At 39.3% G+C, this 20,783-nt stretch overlaps 1 protein-coding gene across 1 annotated transcript in view; it reads right to left on the bottom strand.

Moving 5' to 3' along the window:
- Window positions 1–3,713: 3,713 nt before the first annotated feature.
- Window positions 3,714–20,783, bottom strand: part of TBC1D4 (TBC1 domain family member 4) — a gene marked incomplete at its 5' end in the record, with an annotated part of 266,876 nt that continues 249,806 nt past the window's right edge. The window contains 6 exons of the mRNA XM_027769743.1: window positions 3,714–4,163; window positions 6,867–7,043; window positions 11,119–11,288; window positions 14,536–14,695; window positions 16,982–17,226; window positions 20,167–20,325. Coding sequence (XP_027625544.1) covers window positions 3,930–4,163; window positions 6,867–7,043; window positions 11,119–11,288; window positions 14,536–14,695; window positions 16,982–17,226; window positions 20,167–20,325 — 1,145 coding nt within the window. The remainder of the gene's footprint in view (window positions 4,164–6,866; window positions 7,044–11,118; window positions 11,289–14,535; window positions 14,696–16,981; window positions 17,227–20,166; window positions 20,326–20,783) is intronic.

Raw genomic sequence — 20,783 nt, 5'->3', positions numbered from 1 at the left:
CTTTCCCAAAGGTCACTGTCCTAGGTCAGGCGTTTAGTGTTTCCCTAGATTTTGATTGCATTCACCTGATTGTAGTCTCCTATTCCCTAGTTTCTGTTCACATGTGTAAAATGGACTGGAGCAAGTCTGAGGTCTCTCTACGTTACTGGTCATTAGTGGCTCCCATTGCCCTCTAGGTAAAGCGCAGATTCCACCTGGTCCTTCCTGACAGAGACCTCCTTGACTAGGAAACTGATCTCCCAGACAACCCTGTGAGACTACACTTAACTATCCTTACCTGGGCTCCACGTAACAAAGTTTCCACCAGTGATGGTGCATGCCAGTGGTCCCATAAGATGATGAGGATGAAAAGACCATATCCCTAGTAACACTGTGGCTATAATCACACTCTATCTCAATACATTGCTCAAGTGTCTGAATACTTGGTCTCTAGCTTGGAATAGGCTCCCAAGAACTGTTGAATGAATAAATAAAAGTGATCAAACTCAGATTTAAAACGTCCCACCCTAAATCTAGTGTTTTATTTATTTATTTTTCTTTATTACATTGCAGCTCATGAGCGGGTTACATTGTGGCAGAGGACTAAATCAGCTACCACATCAAATTTCTTATTCCCAGTCTAGCACCATGAGAAACAAATGGGTGACATGGTGATAAAATGGATAAGTCAATGTGAATATTAAGAGTCTGTACTGGGCCAGCCATACTGGCACACAGGTAGTGCCTTGCATGGGAGGCTGGAAGCTGCACAGGAAGCCCCGGTTTGGCTCCCAGGCAAACCTGGATATGCTGGGTATGGATATGCATGCCTGGAATCCTAGCTAACTGGGAGTCAAAGGCAGGGGCACTGTGACACAGGGGAGTTCTCCAAAATGTTCCTCTCCCCTTTCTTTCTCTCCCTCTCTCTATCATAAAGGAAAGAGACTACACTATTGAGCCTATACTGCCTTCCCAAAATGTTCACTATAGGTACTACAAAATAATTGAAAATTTTAGTCCTAGGGTTAGCGAGAAGATACATTAATACTATGCTTCTAATGGACTACAAACGTGCTTGTGAATATTCTAAAAGCTATATATTTTGTATAAATATATTCATGTCCTCATATCCATCATTAAGTGCCCTTAATTTTTATTTAGTAGCTAATCCACATGGAAAGTGTGTGTCTGTGTGTGTGTGTGTGTGTGTGTGTGTGTGTGTGTATGTGTATCGTCTTTCCTCTGTTACCTATGAGGGGGCCCAGACTACGAAAGAGGTAGAATGCAAAACTATGGGTGTGACTGTATTTTTCTTTCTACAGTCACTTGCCAGAGGATTCCTTGGAAAAGAAACTGAAAATCATAAAAATGTATTTTCATAAATGTCTATCTTTGTTGCTCAGATACTATTAGGAAGAATCGTTAATATGTCCATTTAAAAAAAAAATATATATATATATATGCCAGAGGGTATGTGTGTTTGCTGGAGAAACAGAGACAGAGGGAAAGTGAGAAAGCACTCCTCTTTGGATCACACATGCACATGTGCCTGTTGTGTTTCTTATGCCACTGAGTCTGGGACTCACACCATGAGGTAAGCCATGTGGGATCCAACTACCTTCACTGCCACATGCTGGGCTGACCCCCATTAAATAGCAGTAACAATCCCACCTATGCAGATCTTGTAAAGGAATCTAACTCAGAGCTTCTCTCCCCAAAAGTAAGCAAAGTAAAAACCAGTAAGCCAAGGAAATTACAGTAATGCATTTATTGGAAATGGACTAGACAGTACATTAACCTGATGAAGATGCAACAATGCATGAAGCATAACTTGCGCGGCATGTTTTTAAAAATCACGAATGGAAAAGAAAATCCAATTTCAAAAGAAAATATTGTATCCAAGTCACCTTAATCTCTGAACACCATAATACAATGCATTAATGTTGATTCTAAACATCCCAAAATAAAGTTCATCTTAAACTGAGCAGCAGAAAGAAAAAGTGTCCATACAATGCATTAATGTTGATTCTAAACATCCAAACTAAAGTTCATCTTAAACTGAGCAAAAGAAAGAAAAAGTGTCTTTCTGCAACTTGAAGATTCCTTGGTTACCACCTGAGTGTCACACCCACGTGGTAACTTTTAATCACCAGACAGTAAGATGAAATTTGTTGTCCTATTCTTGAAAGGAAAACATCTCTTCCCACAAATAGAGAAATTTTCAGTAAATCCAAGCAAGAAATCAATTAGTGGCTTCCAAATGACTGGGGTATCTAGAATCAGCATTTTCTAGATCCTAGAAATTACATTAAGTTTACTAATAAGACTTTGTTGTCTTTTAAGAAAAATGCTTGGATTCAAGGGCATGCTGACCTTGATAGCTGTGACCTTTACACTGGCCTACACTGCAGAGGGGTTTTCAGAAGTGTCATCTACTCATTAAGGGTTTCTGAAACCTTTAGAGTTTAATTCTTCTACTCTTACACATTTCAGCTTCTGTAGAACAAACTCCCTTTGGAGAAAATTACCCCAGATAATCCATCTGTGAAAATACAAATACTGCAAAAAGCAGAGATGATAGATACTGTTTAAGAGGCAAAAATACCGCATCTACGTTCAGAGGCACTATCGTAGAATCATCTTGGAAGTGGAGAATCGTCGGTGTACTTTGGAAGTTGCTTTCCTTCCGTACCCTCAGCATGCATGAATGCCCCCTGATAAGGTAGCTGTAGGGAGAGGAGGTGGGGAGACTGAACGCACAGCTGCAGGTTTTAGCTAGGCACAGGGCCACTTTTCCCTTCCCTTCCATTGCATTTCGGCAGTTCGTCCCTAAACATTTCACAGTTCTCAAACATTTTCACATAAAAGAGGAAGATGATGAAGAGCTTATTCAATTCTGTCGATTGGCAAAAAAACAAAACAAAAAATCTCAACACAGCATGTCACCTTTAGAAAATCAATCTTAAAGGTATTTCCTTACCCTAAATTTGAGAGAGAAATGAAGAGCTCTCACAGTTTGGGGCTGAGGGGAAATAGCAAAGCTTTGTCCCTTGGTGGCATCAATTAAAGGGAAGTCCATTCATCACTAAGGGAGTCATTTAAATAAAAAGGCAATCTAGGCAATTTAAGTCCTAAATTATATTGCTGAGGTCTAATATAGTATTTTGTTTGAGTAACAATGCTGGTCTAATTTGCTAGAAAATTAGCATCACTGTCCTTTACCTTGAGCTGGCTAGACCTGGTCATGACGCCCTGCCTTTTCTTAGGTACATCTAAGGTACGTCTGATCAGACACAAATGTGTGCTGATGCAACCCGCTAGTTGGCACGAAGCAGGCAGGGGGAAAAAGGCCCCTCTCTTCCCCAAGACCCCACAGGAGCATAACTAGCAATGGGTCATGTTCCTCTCAGGGACAATGTCAGTAGATTTTTAAGACAAATACACATCGAGTTATATAAATGTTTCCACTTTTCCATCATTGAGTGAAACATGCTGTTCTTTGGAGAAAAAAATACATTCATTTTTTTCAAGTATGTTTCAATATACAAAGATGCTCTAGCTTTGTTTCACTATATAGACAAAAAGATTTCATCTGTGTCCCTGGGGAATTTCACTTTAGTTTCCCTTTGGTGAGGATTTCATTAAGTTTTTACTAAAAAAAAAAAAAAAATGCTCTAAATGTACATCTCATTTTATCTGAGAGCATGAACTCAGATCCACTTTGCATATATGTACATAGTCAGCAACAAAGACAAAAACCAGTCTTCCTATGTACAATGGCTTAGGATTGGCCTGCATTGGTGAGAGCGAGGTCTCCTGCGTTTAGGGCTCAGCACCAGGGTAAGGTGTTTCCACCAGCTCCAGTGTCCAGCCAGGGGCCTGCAGCATGCAGGCTCCTCCTATCTGGAGCAGCCTAAGGGGCACTTCCCGCTGAGACCGCACATCTCCAGTTATGGCTTAGTTCCCATCTTGGCTTTGTTGTTTGGGTTGCAGTTGAGGTCTCTCAGCAGCAGTTCACATGTGGCGACGGCATCGGCTGGCAGCAGCTTCCGGATTTGCTCTACGATCTTCTGATAGGCCATTTTTTCTTGTTCCAGGGTCCGGATTAAAGACTTCATTTTGGTCTCTCTGGTCAAAAGATTTTCCAGGTTTGATTCTAAGGCCTGGATTTTAGCATGAGCCACCTATTTGGGGAAAGAAAGAAAAAGAAAAATCGTCTAAATCAAAACGTAAGAGTAGGTCTTTATTAGAGCAACAGTAAGGTCTTACATACTTACATATATTAACCAGTTATTTCGAATGACTGAATACAACAGTATATGAAGCAAATACTCTGAAAACCTCCACGAAGTGAAAATGTTTTAAATTCTCAAACTTATCACATGATTCACCTCCTCTCCTGAGTTCAGAGTAAGGCAACCCAGTGGAGGTGTCCTCAACTCCACTCCTGCTGGGGTTCCCCTGCGTGAATGGAACCTGACCAGGCTAAAGTAGAAACAGAAAACAGCTGACACTTGCAGTGCTAATAGAGGCTTTTAGCTGACAGGAAAAGCAGGGCTCTCTAAACAAATATTTGGGAGAATTCTGTCAGTTTCTATGTGTGCCTGAGGGGTGCCCAAGTAACTTGATGATGACAACACTGAACTGTCAGTGAAAAAGCCTGTAACCATCAAGAATCATGATAACAGTAAAACAGGAGCACACCTACCTTCCCTAATTAGGAAATGTTTCAACTTAGCATGGAAATTGCAAGTAATAAAGCATATCGGCTGTTTATCTTTTTGAAAACAGACTAAGTTGTCTATTTCATGAGTAGGAAAGAGAAAATGTTCTGTGAGGAAGCATTAATGTCCGACAAAATGAAGACAGGTACGGGCTCCTTTTCTTAGGGAGTGACTACTTTAGAGAACCCATACCCCTCACCCCACCTAACCTATTTCTCTCCTAGCTGGTCTTGACAGGAGATCACATGAAAGCAGAGATTTCAAGTTTTCTAGTTTGGAGGCAGGTGTGGTGTTAGGGAGGTGGGGAGGGTATAAGTAGAAACCAAAGTGCCTGGAAGCATTTAATTTCTGACTCAGAGCTGATTTCCCCTTCCCTGACAAGCTTAAGCCACATCCCCAGGGCTTGAATATGCAGCGCACATCAGGTAAGATAAAGATTCAGAATGTTGGGGCTGGCAGGTGGCGTGGTGATTAAAGGCACTGGACTCCCACATGGCCGACTGTGGTTCAAGTCCTGAATCTGGTGGCTTGCTTTCTCACTTTCCCTATCTCCTTGTGTCTGTCTGATCAAACTGGAAAGTAACAATAATAATAAACAAAGTAAAAATAAAATAATTATTAAAAAAAAGATTCACAATATTACTCTATAATAAACTGCTTAATGCATTTGTACATAGTGAGCAACAAAAACCAGTCTACATATGTACAATGGCTTAGCATCAGCCTGCTCTTATGAGAGCGAGGTCAAATAAACAATATTTCATATTCCCAAGTAACTGTAAACTCTTTGATTACACGGACAATATGTTACATCTTTTTAAAAGAATTATTTAACCTTATTTATTTATTTAACTTTGGCCAGAGAAGGGTAGAGGGAGAGAGAGAGACAGAGAGAAAGAGAGGGAGAAGAAAGGCAAGAAAACAAGCAGCCAGGCCCAGGACTTAAACCTCAGTCGATCATGTGGGAGTCGAGTGCCCTCAACCACCTCACTACCTGCCTCCCCCATTACATGTTTTCACTTAATTCATGCAGAAATGTCTCCTTCTCTTTCTGTCTCTTTTCCTCTACACAATTATCATCATCCCCAATCAAGTTTTTGCATATATCTCTCACTGGCCTCCTTACCTTCTCTCCCCATCCTATTCTGACAATCATGGCTTCCAGATTGATCTAAAGCACAATTTAAAATCTTTTGAGAGATTTTCCTCTTGACAGGATTAAAGTCATTCTTTTTGAGTCTCTTGATGGAAAGTCACCTACAATTCTGCCTTTCTCTTTTTTTTAGTGCTACTTCCCACAATTTAAATCTCCAAGTGACACACCAAGCCAATCACTGCTTGGCCACATCCTTGTCGGTGCCGCTCCCTTGCCCACTCAGCTTAAAGACTCTCCTCACTTACTAGCTTCAGCAACCCTCAAAATAGCTCAAGCCCAGTTCCCCCACAACTTTCCCACTTTCCCATATTCAATTGCTCCCTTGAACTCAACTGAATATGTACAACACCCAGTAGAAACTACACCAGATTCTCCTTTTAAAATTGCCAGAGTGCAACTGAATATGTACAACACCCAGTAGAAACTTCACCAGATTCTCCTTCTTTTAAACTTGCCAGAGTATACAGGTACTCACCAAAGAAAGAGAAGGAAAATGCCAGCAAGCACCCACCACGGGGAATGGTCACACCTTCTCCTCCATCTCTCCCTCCTGTCAGGATTTTGGGCACACACACATGTATACCTGGTATGTTTTTCATGGTTGCCAGGTTGGGACTCAAAACTGCACAATTGGCCATGTGGGATCCAGCCACATTAGCCACCATGCCACAGACTAGCCCAAACCAGATTCTGCTTTGGACTGCCATTTAACTACTTTGTGAATGTACATTTTCTCTCCTCACGTGATATTTAAATGTATTAAGTGTATTTATACTGGGTCATCAGAAAAGTCATGATGCATTTTTGCATAGAAAAACATAGAAAAATGCGTCACAACTGTTCGGAGGACTCAATATCTCCCAGGCACTTGAATATAGTCTGATCCACAGGCCTTGGTCAGCCAGGAGTCAATTCAGACACATACTCCTATCATTCCTGATACAGTTCTATGCATGCAGGAGGCACTCAGATATCAATTTCTCCTCATCAAATCTCGATGCCTTTACCTGTAATTTCTCTAGGAGGTCCATGTTTTGTCTTTTCAGGTGGCTGTTGGCCCTCTCCAGCTTCTCTATGGGCTCACTATCTTCACAGGCATACGAAGATTCCTGAAGCTCGTCCTGTAGCACGTGATACTCCACCTCATAGGCATGTAATTGTTTAGAAATATCCATCTCAAAAACCTGCCAGGAAAACACTGTGGCTTAGTTTGGACTTTGGAATGTATACCAAAATATGGTCTATGAATTCTGGAATATTCCAATACATTTCCACAGACTTATTAATGAGGAACACAGAAAGGAAAAAATAACAGGTATGACCGTCCACAAAGGAAGAAATCAGATACACATTACACTGCCAATATCAAAACAGATAGATTATTTCTATGCACTTGAAACACTTTCATAATAAGGCCAAGTCACTAGAATGAATTAATGCCTAAGGGTATTAAAAACTGCAACCAAGATATTCATAATCTAGTATTCATCTTCCCAAATGTAGCATATCAGATAAACAACATTAGTTATTGGGTAATTATTACCTAAGTTAGATATTATCTTAGCTGATTCGTAAGCAAAATTGCACAGGGCATTTCCATAATAAAAAGACCAAAAAAGAATTTCTAATGAATTTGTCAGTGGGGCAGAGAGGTCTTAATAAATGTATGCATCCATTTTCTATTGCATGTGAGCATCTTAGGAGTCATTTACATATTCTACCTCACAGAGAGGCTTCAAAATTGCTCACCCTGAGCACTGCCTAGAGCTGTAAGGCTAATTAGGGCTGCCACTGCACCCCCATATTACCCTCAAATAAAAAGGCAGTTTGTTAAGAAGTTACTGATCACCCCTCTGCAGTTTAAACTTGCTAGGAGGAAGGTGATACAACAGCCGCCATTATACAATGACGGTAACAGTAATGCTACTGAGAGAAAAGAAACCATAAAAAATCTGACTTGCTGGGGTCAGCTGATGGTATAATGGTTACATGGCTTGACTCCCACATAGTCGACTGTGGTTTGAGTCCATGACCTGGCAGCTTGAAATTCATGCTGGACATGGGTGTGTGCGTGCCCAAAATCCCCAGAGGAGGCTGGAGGAGAAGAGACTGCAGTGTGGCCATCCCTCTTAGGGAATGATTTCTTGATTTCTGTCTCTGTCTCTCCAGCAAGCACACGCACCCTATAACAAAAACCTCCCTCAAATATCAGAAATTTCAGAAAATTTCTAGAATAACTGGTTATCCTACTGAGACAATATCATCTTTCTCCTTACCTAGTGAGTATTGACATCATAGTCTATTATACAACTATAAAAATGATGAAATAGGTCTGTATTTACTGACATGGACAATGTCAGATATTCTACATATGTTTTTATTAAATATCAGGTTGCATAATAACAGAGCATATGATTCGATTTATATAAAAACTATACATATTTATATGTGTACATAAGCAAAGAGTCGTGTAATAGGTAGTCTCAAAGCTTATCATCTCTAGTTGTCGTGATTTGTTTTCTTTATTGTGCTTTTCTGCACTGTTTGCATTTTTTAGTGTCCGTACAAAAAGCTCATCAAAGTTTCCTTTAGTATAAGCAGCTCATTCCATAGTTAATCAACTCTAATTGCTAGGAAATTCTAATATTAAGTCAAAAATCTACCTGTTTAGCAGCCAGAAGATGAAGTGGTGGCTAAGGTGCTAGACTCCCACATGGCTGACCTGGCAGCCAAGTCCTGGACCTGGTTCAAGTCCCGGACCTGGCAGCTTGAAAATCATGCTGAGCACATGTGTGTGTGTTCAAAATCCCAGGAGGAAAATGGAAGAGAAAGGATTGTGGCATGGCTCTCCCCTGGAGGGTAATTTCTCACTTCCTCTCTAACTGTCGCTGTCTCTCTCCAGTGAGCACACTCACCCCATAGCAGAAAAAAAAAAAAAAGAGGAAAGAAAAAAATCTACTTGCCTATAAATTCTACCCATTTATCTTACAGTAATCTGTAAAGCTACCAATTTCCTCATTAATTTTAGAACAGAGGTGATATCTGCAGTCCAATCTCTAAAAGCACAATCTCTCTTCCTTACCAGTCAAAAAACAAAACTAAACAAAACAAGAAAACAATAAGGGGCCTTCAAAAAATTCAAGGAAAAAGTGTATTCTAAAAAACTATGCATGGACTTCATTTTTTTGCACCAAAATATAAACTCATATTATTATTCCATTTCCCCACAAACTTTCTAAAGTTTCCTTGTACTTCTAAAGACCATGGAAAAAAGTAAATATGTAAATAAAAGCTATATATTTTAGCTTACAGAGTATTTTAACAACCACACCAAAAAAAAAAAATCTGTAGGGATTTACAGCACAATCTGCTTCTGACTTAGATTCCACGTAATGGAAAGAAAATTTGATATGTGACAATATGAACTCATAGCATGAATATTGTGTGCTTTTAAAAAAACTTTATTGATTATAATTATTTAAAAATAGTATAAAAATATAATATGAGCTATTTTTGTTATTCCCATTTTGTAGGAGACTCAGAGAGGTTGCATCTTGTCCAAAGTCACACAGCTAGAAGGAGCAGGGCCCAGAACAAGATTTCAAACTCTCCTCCTCTTGCTCTAGACTCTGTCTTCTTTCTGCTTACCCATGTTTCCAGCATGACGGCCTTATCCACAAAGCTCGTCTTAAGTGTTTCATATTATCTAACTAGCTCAATATTTAACCTCAACTCCCTATGACGAACTAAGGACCCAACAGAGAATGTGCAGATTACTCTCCACTTGATTCCCAGATCCCTTCTCTGCCTTCGCCATTCTGCTGGGCAGATCCCTGGCTTGTGTATTCTCCACACTTACTCTCTAGTTGGCTTCAGTCAATCCGAGGAAGGATTTAGCAGGAGATCAGATGGGGCAGGAGAAAAAGGTTGGGGTATTTCTTTATGTTCCTTTACTGCTTATTTCACAAAAAGTACAATGGCCACCAGAGACCCCTCTTCCATGGTTCTGGCTCTCACTGGGCTTGGTAATATTATCTTATCTTCCATGTGCCCTCAGTACAGAGGTAGGAACGGCTTCCTTCTGATGCTAATTCCTGAGCACCTGGACATCTTCGTTGGATTCTCTAAACACTGCCAACATTTCTGTAACTGGATCCTTCATTTGAATCACCAGAGGGAGATGGTTTCCTGCAGAGACCCTAACTGATACATCAAGTCTCCTCACGTAAGCTTCAGAAAACCTCTCAGATCAGAATTATCCCATTTTGGAGCTGAGAAAACTAGAGTTCAGAAGAGAAGGGTATCATGGGCAAGTCAAACAACTCATAAAAGAGCTAGAAGAAGTTATAGACCCAATACCACGTAATTCCAAAGCCTGTGTCCTCGCCGTGTGACCTCCTTGTTTATTTTATAACAGAATAAACAAGATGGTCCTCAACGTAGGATAATTCAAGATTTCTTGATTTTACAATGGTGTAAGCTACGGTTTTTTTGTTTTTATGAAGTGACACTGGCTTCGGCTTAACATAACTGCATTCTGTTTCTTACTTTCAGTACAGTAATTAATGTATCCCATAAAGTATTCACTACTGTATTATAAAATAGGCTTGTGTTAGATGATTTTGCCTGACTTTAGGCTAACATGAGTGTTGTGAGCACGTTTAAGATGGGCGAGACTAAGCTTCGATATCTGGTAGGTAAGGTGTATCAAATGCATTTCAACGTAACGGTATTTTCAACTTAAGATGGGCTCATTGGGACAAAACCTCATTATAAGTTAAAGAGCATCTATCTGTATTTGTACAAAGGTCTTCAAAAATTTTTTGGAAAACATATATCATGAAAAAGATTATACATGGCTTTCGAACACTTTGCACCGAAATAAACTCATGCTTTAATTCCAATTGTCAATGAACTTTTTGAAATCTGCTGAATTATAAGTGGGTTTCATTTTATTCCCAAGTCTTCCTAACTCTGACGATTCTATCTTCAGACTTGGCACTGGTTTAAATTGAAAACATTCCTGGAAAATTCATTATGTAATATAAACCACATTTCCTTTGCATAGCCAGATAGCGTCACAATGGAGACATTTCACAATAGTCTCATTTCTAAATAAAATGTATGAGATTAAAGAAATAAAAATTCAAAGATAAATTAAACTGATCAAGCAAAAACACATTTTCATGCTAAAATACTCATATAATCAGTAGATAAATTACTATATAATCCTATGTCTTACTATTACTTAAATCATACCTGGGTAATAATTTTTTCCATTTCAGAAGTATTCATATCAGGTAGCGTGCTTTTAAGAAATTCAACAATATTTTCAAAGTTTTCACATTCCATTATAAGTGTCTCCTGGCTGCTCAGTAAGCTGAGTGCAACCTTAAATATAACTTCAGTTCCCTGAAGAAAAATAATATCTAAAAGAAGAGATAAAATTTTCATGATCAAAATTATGCATCTATTATTGTAAAAAGCATATTCTTTGTGCTAAAGGTTGATTTACTACTACAGCAGGCCCAGAGAATATTTTGCAAAACATAACTGGTCAAAACCACCTACCTTTTCAAAAACACATTAATATGACTGAAACAGGCAGATGTTTAAAAATTCCCCTTTACTTATTAGAAATCTCAGAGAAGACCACAGCAAAAAAAAAAAGAAGAAGAAGAAGAAGAAAGTATGAGTTCGTCTAGGTATTATTTATAATTTTCATGGCAAATTTCATGGATATTAGGTAAATCTCATAGTCACTAAATATCCACTGATACTGAAGATTACTCTTCCCAATCAGTAGTATTCAAACTCTCATTACCATTTTTTTTTTTTTTCTGAGAGAGAGAGAGATTTTTGCAATAAGGCACATGCACTCTCCAGAAAAAAAGAGATGGAAAGTGAGAAATACCCTTCAGAGTGGATGGCCACATCACAATCCCTTCTCCATTCTCTCAGAATTTTGGGCATGCACACGTGTGCACCTGACATGATTCAAGCTACCAGGTCTGGGACTCGAACCATACTCAGCCATGTGGGAGTCTAGTGCCTTAACCACTACATCACCTGCTAACCCCCTCATTACCATTTTAAAAGTACATGAACCAATTAATATGTAACTAAATCTATAAGAGACCAGGAAATTTTTTTAAAAATTTACATTGGGAACTTGACAGTGGTACACTGGAAAAATGCAACATTCTACAAGGCTGACCCCCATTGGAAGGTTCCTGATTTGCATCTGGACACTACCTTGAGAATTCCAGGAACATCCATGCCCATGATCCCAGGCTGGCTGAAGCTGGGGATGGGTAGCAGTGTGTCTACCTATTGGGGGTGCTGTCTCTCTGTCTCTCTCTCTCGTGAAATAAATAAATAAACTTTTAAAAAACCTTTGAAGAAAAAAAAATAATAAACAGATAACCTAAGTAAGAAAAGAAAAAGAAGGGACCAGCAGTTAGCGTAACAGCTATGTTGCTGAACTCCCATGTAGTCAACAGCAGTTTGAGTCCCGGACCTAGTGGGTTAAAGTCATGCCAGGCGCATGTGCGTGCATGCCCAAGATCCCAAGAGGAGAATGGAGGAGAAGGGGTTGCAGCATGGCCATCTACCCAGGTGGCTGATGTGTGGCTTTCTGTCTCTCTGTCTCTGTTTTTCTGGAGAGCACATGCACCCTCTAGCAAAAAAACTCTCAAAAAAAAAAAAAGCTACCCTAAATCTGATCTGTTTCCTTACAAATACAAACATGCAAAAGTTTTGAAAATTATTAAATATTTTTGTGTGAAGGTTTCTGCCAATTCCGTTTCTTTCATCTATAATATAATGGGGGTCCTTGCCAAAGTGGAAACATGAAAGCATTACTTTAAACATGGTCAGTCTTCTTGTTCATGCATCTTCCCTTTTCTGACAGACACTAATCTTTAATAAATTCAAAGGGATTGGGCAGCTATCATATAGCTGACAGCATCATTCATATCTTCATAGCAAGAGGCAATGATGCCCAGAAACATCATTTTGATTTGATAAACTGTTCTCTGAGAAGAGAAATATACACAAATGTATAAACAAATAAAAGGATTTTCTATAAGACTCTAGGAACCCAAGCTCCTGAAAATACCTCACAGGAAAAAAGTTATCAAGTATACTCAATACATCAGAGAAATCAGGCGAACACTGAATTTAACACACTTGATTTCACTCTTTTAGCTATGCTTTGTCTGCAAAATGTATTACCACTAACAGCGTGTTAAAATTTTAAACCACAGCCCCCAATAAGACACTGTACACTGGGACCAGCAGTTAGCGTAATGGCTATGTCGCTGAACTCCCATGTAGTTGACCGCGGTTCGAGCCTAGGACCCAGTGGCTTAAACTCACACCAGGCGCATGTGCAAGAGTGCCCAAGACCTGAGAGGAGACTGGAGGAGAAGGGATTATGGCGTGGCCATCCCCCCTGGGGGGTGATTTCTCGTTTTCTTTCTTTGTCTCTCTCTGTCCCTCTGATGAGCGCATGCGCCCTATAGCGAAAAAATTAAAAAAAAAAAAAGATACTGTACACTGTAGTATCTGCATACATTTTACATATATATTTTCAAAAAAAAAAATATATATATATATATGCACACACATTTCTCCAAATATTTTTCCTTGCTATTTGTAATTTTCTCTGATACTTTTACTGTATTCTATTCTAGTTTCTATTCTGGCAATGACCCACAATAGGACCAATACAATTTGTCTAAAATCTCCAGTTTAGCAAAAGCACAGTTGTGAATGAATACTGATGACTTTGACCCTGGATACCAGATAGATGAGCAGGACAGAAAAATTCTGGGAGCCTTCCTGAAGCTGTTGAGGTCCAACATGACAGCCTAAGAATGAAACTCTAGGGAAAGTTGATATCTTTTCTCCTTAATTTTTTTCTTTTTAAATAATCCACTTAACAAACCTCACTAAAGACTTGTGAATAGATTTAAGGGCTCCCAAAGGAGCATAAACCACATCACTCTTTATTTCCAGAGTCTAACACTGTGATTGGCATAAGACAGGTGCTCAGCAACTTGCCACTGGCTTGACCACCTGTGCTTGTGTTTTCCTGAGTCACTGGTCTTAGATACTGGCTACCACCACTGCATTGAGAGTACATAAACAATGGGACAGGGATTAAACAACAGAACATCGGATCAAGAAATGCCATTAGAAGTAACACTGAGTTAAGTATTTCCGTTGATTTAATCAGAGAAGATGCTCCTCTGTGTTTTGAATCCAGGTTTAAGAATCCAAAAGGAAAAGAGAAAAAACAAACAAACAAACAAACAAAAAAAGCAGGGATAGGAAAGATGTGTATGAAAATCTAGAAAATTATACAAAGTCCTCAGTCTAGATTAAAAAAAAAAGGAATAAAAAGTATATTATTTTAGGTACAAAGTAAAGTAAGAGGTTTCTTATAGCTTATTCAAACACAAAAGTCCAATTCTTCTTTTTCTTTCCATTTTTCTTTGGACCAATATGGGTTTAAATTACTATCAGAATAGGGCTAGGCACGTTTGTTAAATTCCACTAGAACTTGTTATTCGGTGTAAGACACGATAAAACAATCAGGGCACCATAGGGCTTGAGGTCTATTTCTTGGAATAAATAACACTATTTCTTTTAATCACAGGCATTTCTTACCAAAAACTCTGGCTACAAATCCTAATGGAAATTGAGAGGCGAACAATGTGAGGAACCAGGGGGCAGCATAAAGACTGGGGCTGATTTCATTTTCTTCAAGGTGATTGTAGAGGTCTCTGTGGTAGTCATGAAGGAGCCTGGACAGCTGGTACATTTGAATCTAAAGTTAATTGGGAGATGAAAAGTAAAACATTATGCATTTATTTGAGTATGCATAAAATACACTAACTTTGATATTTAATAACAATTCACATACATTCAACAAATAACAAAAGTAATATCACTTGGGACCAGCAGATGGCAGAATGGTTACATCGATGGACTCCCACATAGTCGACTTTGGTTCAAGTCCCAGAACCAGTGGCTTGAAACTTAGACCAGATGCATGTACGTGCATGCCCAAGATCCCAGGAGGAGAACAGAGAAGGGACTGCATGTAGCCATCCTCCCTGGGGGATGATTTCTGGCTTTCTGTCTGTCTGTCTCTCTGATGAGCACATGTACCCTATAGCAAAAATTTTTGGTAACTGCAAGCCATATTAAATTAATGTATAATCTATTTTGCATACATTTTTGTAATGTCAAATATTGAATAAAAATCATTGCATTTTGGGGTCAGTAGATGGTGTGGTGGTTAAGGTGCTGGACTTCCCATATGGCTAACTACAGCTCGAGTTCTGGACCTGGCGGCTTACTTTCTCACTCTTGCTCTCTCTCTCTTTCTCCCTCTCTCATGAGTGCATGTGGCCCATAGCAAATTTTTAAAAATAATAATAAATACACTTTTTAAAAAATCATTGCACTTTTAAACCAATAGCTGTATTTTTCTATCTATGGTCCATAATCGTACACTAATCACAGGTACTTTCCATTCTTTGAAAATTTTTTTTTAAATCATTTTATTTAACTTTATTTATTTATCTACTTATTTATGTATTTTAATTCAACCAGAGGGGTGGAGAGAGAGAGAGAGAGAAAGGGAAAATGAGAAAGTGAGCCGACAGGTCTGAGACTTGAACTGCAGTTGGCCATGTGGGAGTCTAGCAGCCTTAACCACCATACCACCTGCCAGTCCCCATTCTTTAAAATTCTAATGAATTTCAACACCAAAAATGTTGATTCTGAAAATTAGAGCTCCTTAACTACTTAGAAGAGTGCCCATGTTTTAAATCCAATATATAGTTGCCTCTCTAAGCTGTTTAGAAATAAAGTGAAAAATAAAACTTCCACAGCCATGATTTGACTAGTTAAACAGATCTATGAATAGTTACCAGCTAGGAATCCATTCATTGTAATTTTGTGTCCCAGTGAACTCTCCACATAAACTCACACCAGAAAACTCAATGTTCAGAGCCAAGTCCTATATCCATAGCCAAAATTTCATCTCAAGGACGTAAAGAAGAATGGATCCCTTCCTCTCCACTTTCACTCTAGAAATACCTTTCACAATAATAGTTGAGTATAAAAACACAGTTCTTTTTGCCTATCAACTGGCAACTGAAATATGAAATGGAAAAACTGATCACTGAGAACCAGGAAGAAAAAAGTATTTTAAAAACATTTTTAAAGTATCTTACTTCTTTTATTAGAATTACAACTAACTAGGAGTCATACGGACCTATTTCTTTTTAAATTATTATTTGATTTATTATTATTATGATTATGTTTGTTATAGGGCATGTGCTCACCAGAGACAGAGAGAGAGGGAAATTGAGAAATCAAGCTGCCAGATCTGGGACTCAAACCACAGTCTGCCATGTGAGAGTCTAGCACCTGAACCACCACACCACATGCGGGTCCCAATGTGGACCTATTTCCAAGGAAGAGAACCCTGACAGTCCTCTCATTAAAGTCTTCCTTCATACTTTACCCTGAAAGCTTTCCATTGCAAAGCAGTGCCTTCTTTTAGATATCATAACTATAGACAATATTAAAACTGCTTGTTAGAAATTTAAGAAAGTGATGAACTAGAAGTGAAAAATGTGTAAGCACAGAGTTCAAAATAGGTTAAAGATGGCAGTGACAGGGAATACCTCACTTCACACACCAAAAAATCTTAATATATTTTCAGATTTTAAACAAAAGATCTATGATCCTTTTCAGCTGACGAGATGAGGAAAAGTGAATAAAGTTGACTGGATACTTTCTCCACGGAACCTGTAGACTTCAGGGATAAAAACCTAAGTGCCCGCCACCTCCCTTTCTTACAGTGCTTTTATGAAAATAAATCCTTTTGCATGAAAGTTATTCTACCTCAGGTCTCTCACGCTTACAGGTCTAGCCAAATCCCAAGTCGTACCCTAAAACAGTGAACTAATGCATGGGCCTTATTTGGACCCACATCCCAAGTCAATGGGTCCATTTTAATAATCTGGAAGTAATTTAGAAGAGGGCTACTACTTCTGGTGACGGTCGTTTGCATTCCAGGTGGAGAAGGTCGCCTCACCTGTAGTGACATCATGTCGGGTCTGTACTGCTTGCGGAAGCCCAGGTCATACATGAGGAATTTCAGCATCTCGAAGGCTTGCTCTTCACTCATGTGCAGAAGCAGGACGCCAGCCACAAAGCTGATCCCCTGACAGTAGCCCACTTCCTTGTCCAGCAGAGAATACGCTTTCAGGAGGTTAAAGAGTGACAGCTGCCCTGCCCCAAGCTGTACTGAAAAGTAAGGGTGAGTAGGAAATGTCCTTCCTGCAGAGGAAAATAAGAGAAATATTTCTGAGACGCCCTGATGCCTTGGAGACCAGAGTAAAATCACAATTCAGTGACCTTCACTAATGAACGTTTTTTTCAGACGGCACTGCTTAGAGTATCTATCTCACTAGGAGCGCTTAAAGTCAGTCTTTCACTTTCTGTCTGTTTCTTGTAAGTCCCCAGTTCTACCTACTGGACTACCACCTTATCCCCACATATGTGATATAGGAGCAAACATTTTAAGCTAACCAGCACATCTTTCTAGAAATAAGAAAATATAAATCTATAAACGAATCAATGAGCTATCCAGGAGAGGTTCCAGGAGAATAGAATATAACATTTCTGACAATAAATCAAGGCAAACTTGAATTAATATAAAAACCAACATTCCATGAGACAGATCACATTTTCTAACACATATGCACAAGAGTGATTTTCTCCCAGGGATGGTTAAAATTAATTCTGAGGAGTAAATAGTGGAAAAATATGAGAAAAGAACATACTGAAGAAACATAGATGAAAAAGTCAAGTAAAAAACAACCGTAAAAATGATTTTACTTTCTTAACACTTTTGCTAAAGAAAAGCCATCAATACATTATCTATCCAAGAACTCGATTCTATCAATTGCTCCATTCTTGTTGACTAGCCCGTCCTGTGACCTCATCCTTGCCCTCTCTTTATTAGACATCTTGACTAACCCTGATCGCTTCTCCAAGTTATGGTCACAGAACCACAGACCTGCAAGCAGCCCTAGGGATTAGCTAGTTCAATGTCCCCTTTTTATAGGGAGGATCAAGACTTGAAAGTAATTTGTCTAAGATAACAATTAGTAGCAGAATCAGGACCAGAATTTAAGCTTTAGTGACTCCATAAAAGTCTCTTTTTAAGTCACTGGGCTGGAAAAATACTTAGTTTTATGACAGCATCAACAGAAGGTGTTTGTCATTCAACAGGAACAGAGGTAGAAACTAGATTTTGGCCAGTGATTTATGTGTGTGTGTGTGTGTGTGTGTGTGTGTGTGTATATATATATATATATACACACACACATAATACATATATATGTGTGTGTGTGTATGAATATATATACATATATGTGTGTATGTATATATATGTGTGTGTATGAATATATATATATACATATATATGTGTATGTATATATATGTGTGTGTGTATGTATATATATACACACATACCCCCCCAATGGAAGATAACTCTAAATACAGGTAATCTTTTTTTGACCAAGTGGGCACAAATAACACTACCTGATCACCTGAAATATATCAGTTTTTAGGAATACAGATGAAAACAGTCAATGTCAATGTATAATATCTAATAGAGTCGTTTACATTTTTTTTGAGAGAGATTTTTGCTATAGGGCACATGTGCTCATCAGAGAGACAGAAAGCAAGAAATCAGGGGCTAGGGGGATGGCCGGGGCTGCAATCCCTTCTCCTCCTTTCTCCTCTTGGGATCTTAAGCACACACATGAGCCCAGTGTGAGTTTAAGCTGGACTCAAACCGTGGTTAACTACGTGGGATTCTAGCAATGTACCATTATGCCATCTGCTCGTCCCAATAGTTGAGATGTTTTGAAAGACTAGGTTCAGCCAAGGTCATGCAGTGACAGTGCAAAGCTCAGCAGTACTGGGACCCATATGGGGTTCAGTTCCCAGCCTGACCTGTGTGTTGAGCCTGCAATCATGAATGACTGGGAGAGGCTGGAGGGGACCACAGTAAGACCTGTTGAGAGTGCCTTTCTCTTTCTGTGTGTATCTCATGAAAGAAACTTTAAGATATTAGCAAAGTAGGTTAATTTAGAGAAAAATTAAAGACAAAAGTTTTTTTTCTTTGAGAAAAAGACACAGGCACCCCCTGCAGGATCCCCACACTATGGTCCACCCCCAACTCCAAGTGGTCTAGATCACAGACATAGGCTTGTTTGCCCAGCACACCCAGGGAGGTCCTGGAACGTAAACTCAGGATCTGTTCCATGAGGGTCCATCCACACCACCATTGAACCACCATCTAGCCTACAAATGATAAAATGTTTTAAACGATACCATTTTTACCTTCCATAAGTTATTCGAAATTCAGTAGTGAAAAAGACTGCTTTATGATGCTGTCATAACCCTCCCTCCAGGTCATAGGTACCCATTCCTGTAACATTAGGACAGCTAATTTTTCATTCACGCTACAGGTATGTAATCATGATTTCCACAACATAACCACTTACTGGATTGCTTTTGAAAGTGATATTTAAGACTTGTTTTCATCAATATATTAGGAATACTTAATACAATTTCGTATACTTTTGTTACAATTTTTAAGCTATTCTCAATTGTTTCAAAATCAGCATTAAGATATAATCATCCAACTAGCTCCATAGCCTAGTGGGTAAGGGAGTTGGACCCCACATGACTAACCATGGTTTGAATCCTGGCCACAGTGACTTGAAAGCATGCCGGATGCATGTATATGCGTGCTCAATGTCCTGACAGGATGGAGCAATGACGGAGATATCCTATCAGAGTGCTCACTCTCTCTCTCTTTCTCCCTCTGTCTCTCTTTCTCTCTCTTATCTCTGGTGAGTGCATAAGCTCGCTAACAATAAGAAAACAAAACAAAAAAGATAAAGCCATCTCTCTAAATAAGTCACTTGTTCAAAATACACTAAACGAGGGTACCCCAAAATATGACCGTTATAATCATTCATATGAGGGAAAGTTTTGAGCTGAAAAATTCATTTCATGCTCTGGCATTTATGGTGTTTTTCATCCGCTATTAGGCCAATGTTCCCCCAGAGGAGGACAGTCAGTAGCCTGGCATATGCAGCAGAGCTTCTTCATCAACACCCAGAACAGCAAACCAAAAATAAAAACCTCAGCAAAAAGAGTGTGTACTCCTGTAGGTTACAACCAATACGACCAACATACCCAAGTCCACGAGAATGGCGTGCTGCTGGGCGGTGAGTTGCTTTAAGAGTTCTTTATAGGACATGTCAGGAGGCTGCTGTTTATTCGGCAATCTGTGTCTCAGGCGATGCTGCAGAGCTAGGAACTGCCAGATTTCTCCTCGTCGACTTTTGGGAACTCCTACAATCACAGAGATAAAAATGCATGGGCTGGACCTCCAGAACGAAGTTGCTTCATCACCGCTGACGAACTGTCTACAAATACTTGAAAACAGGCAGCTGTACCGTACCACACTCCCCCTAAGATCACAGAGTACCACGTACTGAGAAGCGTATCCTGACAAGTCGAATCCTGTAGCTGCTGACATCTTGGGGAACAAAACCCTCTCAGAATGATAATGAAGGCAATATGAACATGAGCCCCCACTGACTGAGCACCTGACACATTTGTTGAGGGTATCTAATTACTGAGAATTGTGCACGCATCCAGAAAACAACCCTATGGGTAATTACTTTTATTCCCATTTTACAGATGGCAGAGCTGAGGTAGAAAGAATCTAAGTAATTTGCCCAAGTTCACACAGCTGGAAAGATGAGCACCCCTTAAAATATCTTTAGGGGCCAGCAGGTGGCGGGGTG

Source organism: Tupaia chinensis, unplaced genomic scaffold (assembly GCF_000334495.1).
Source record: "Tupaia chinensis unplaced genomic scaffold, TupChi_1.0 Scaffold000013_1, whole genome shotgun sequence".
In the NCBI taxonomy this organism is placed as follows: domain Eukaryota; kingdom Metazoa; phylum Chordata; class Mammalia; order Scandentia; family Tupaiidae; genus Tupaia; species Tupaia belangeri.
This window is presented reverse-complemented; position numbering and strand designations above follow the sequence as displayed.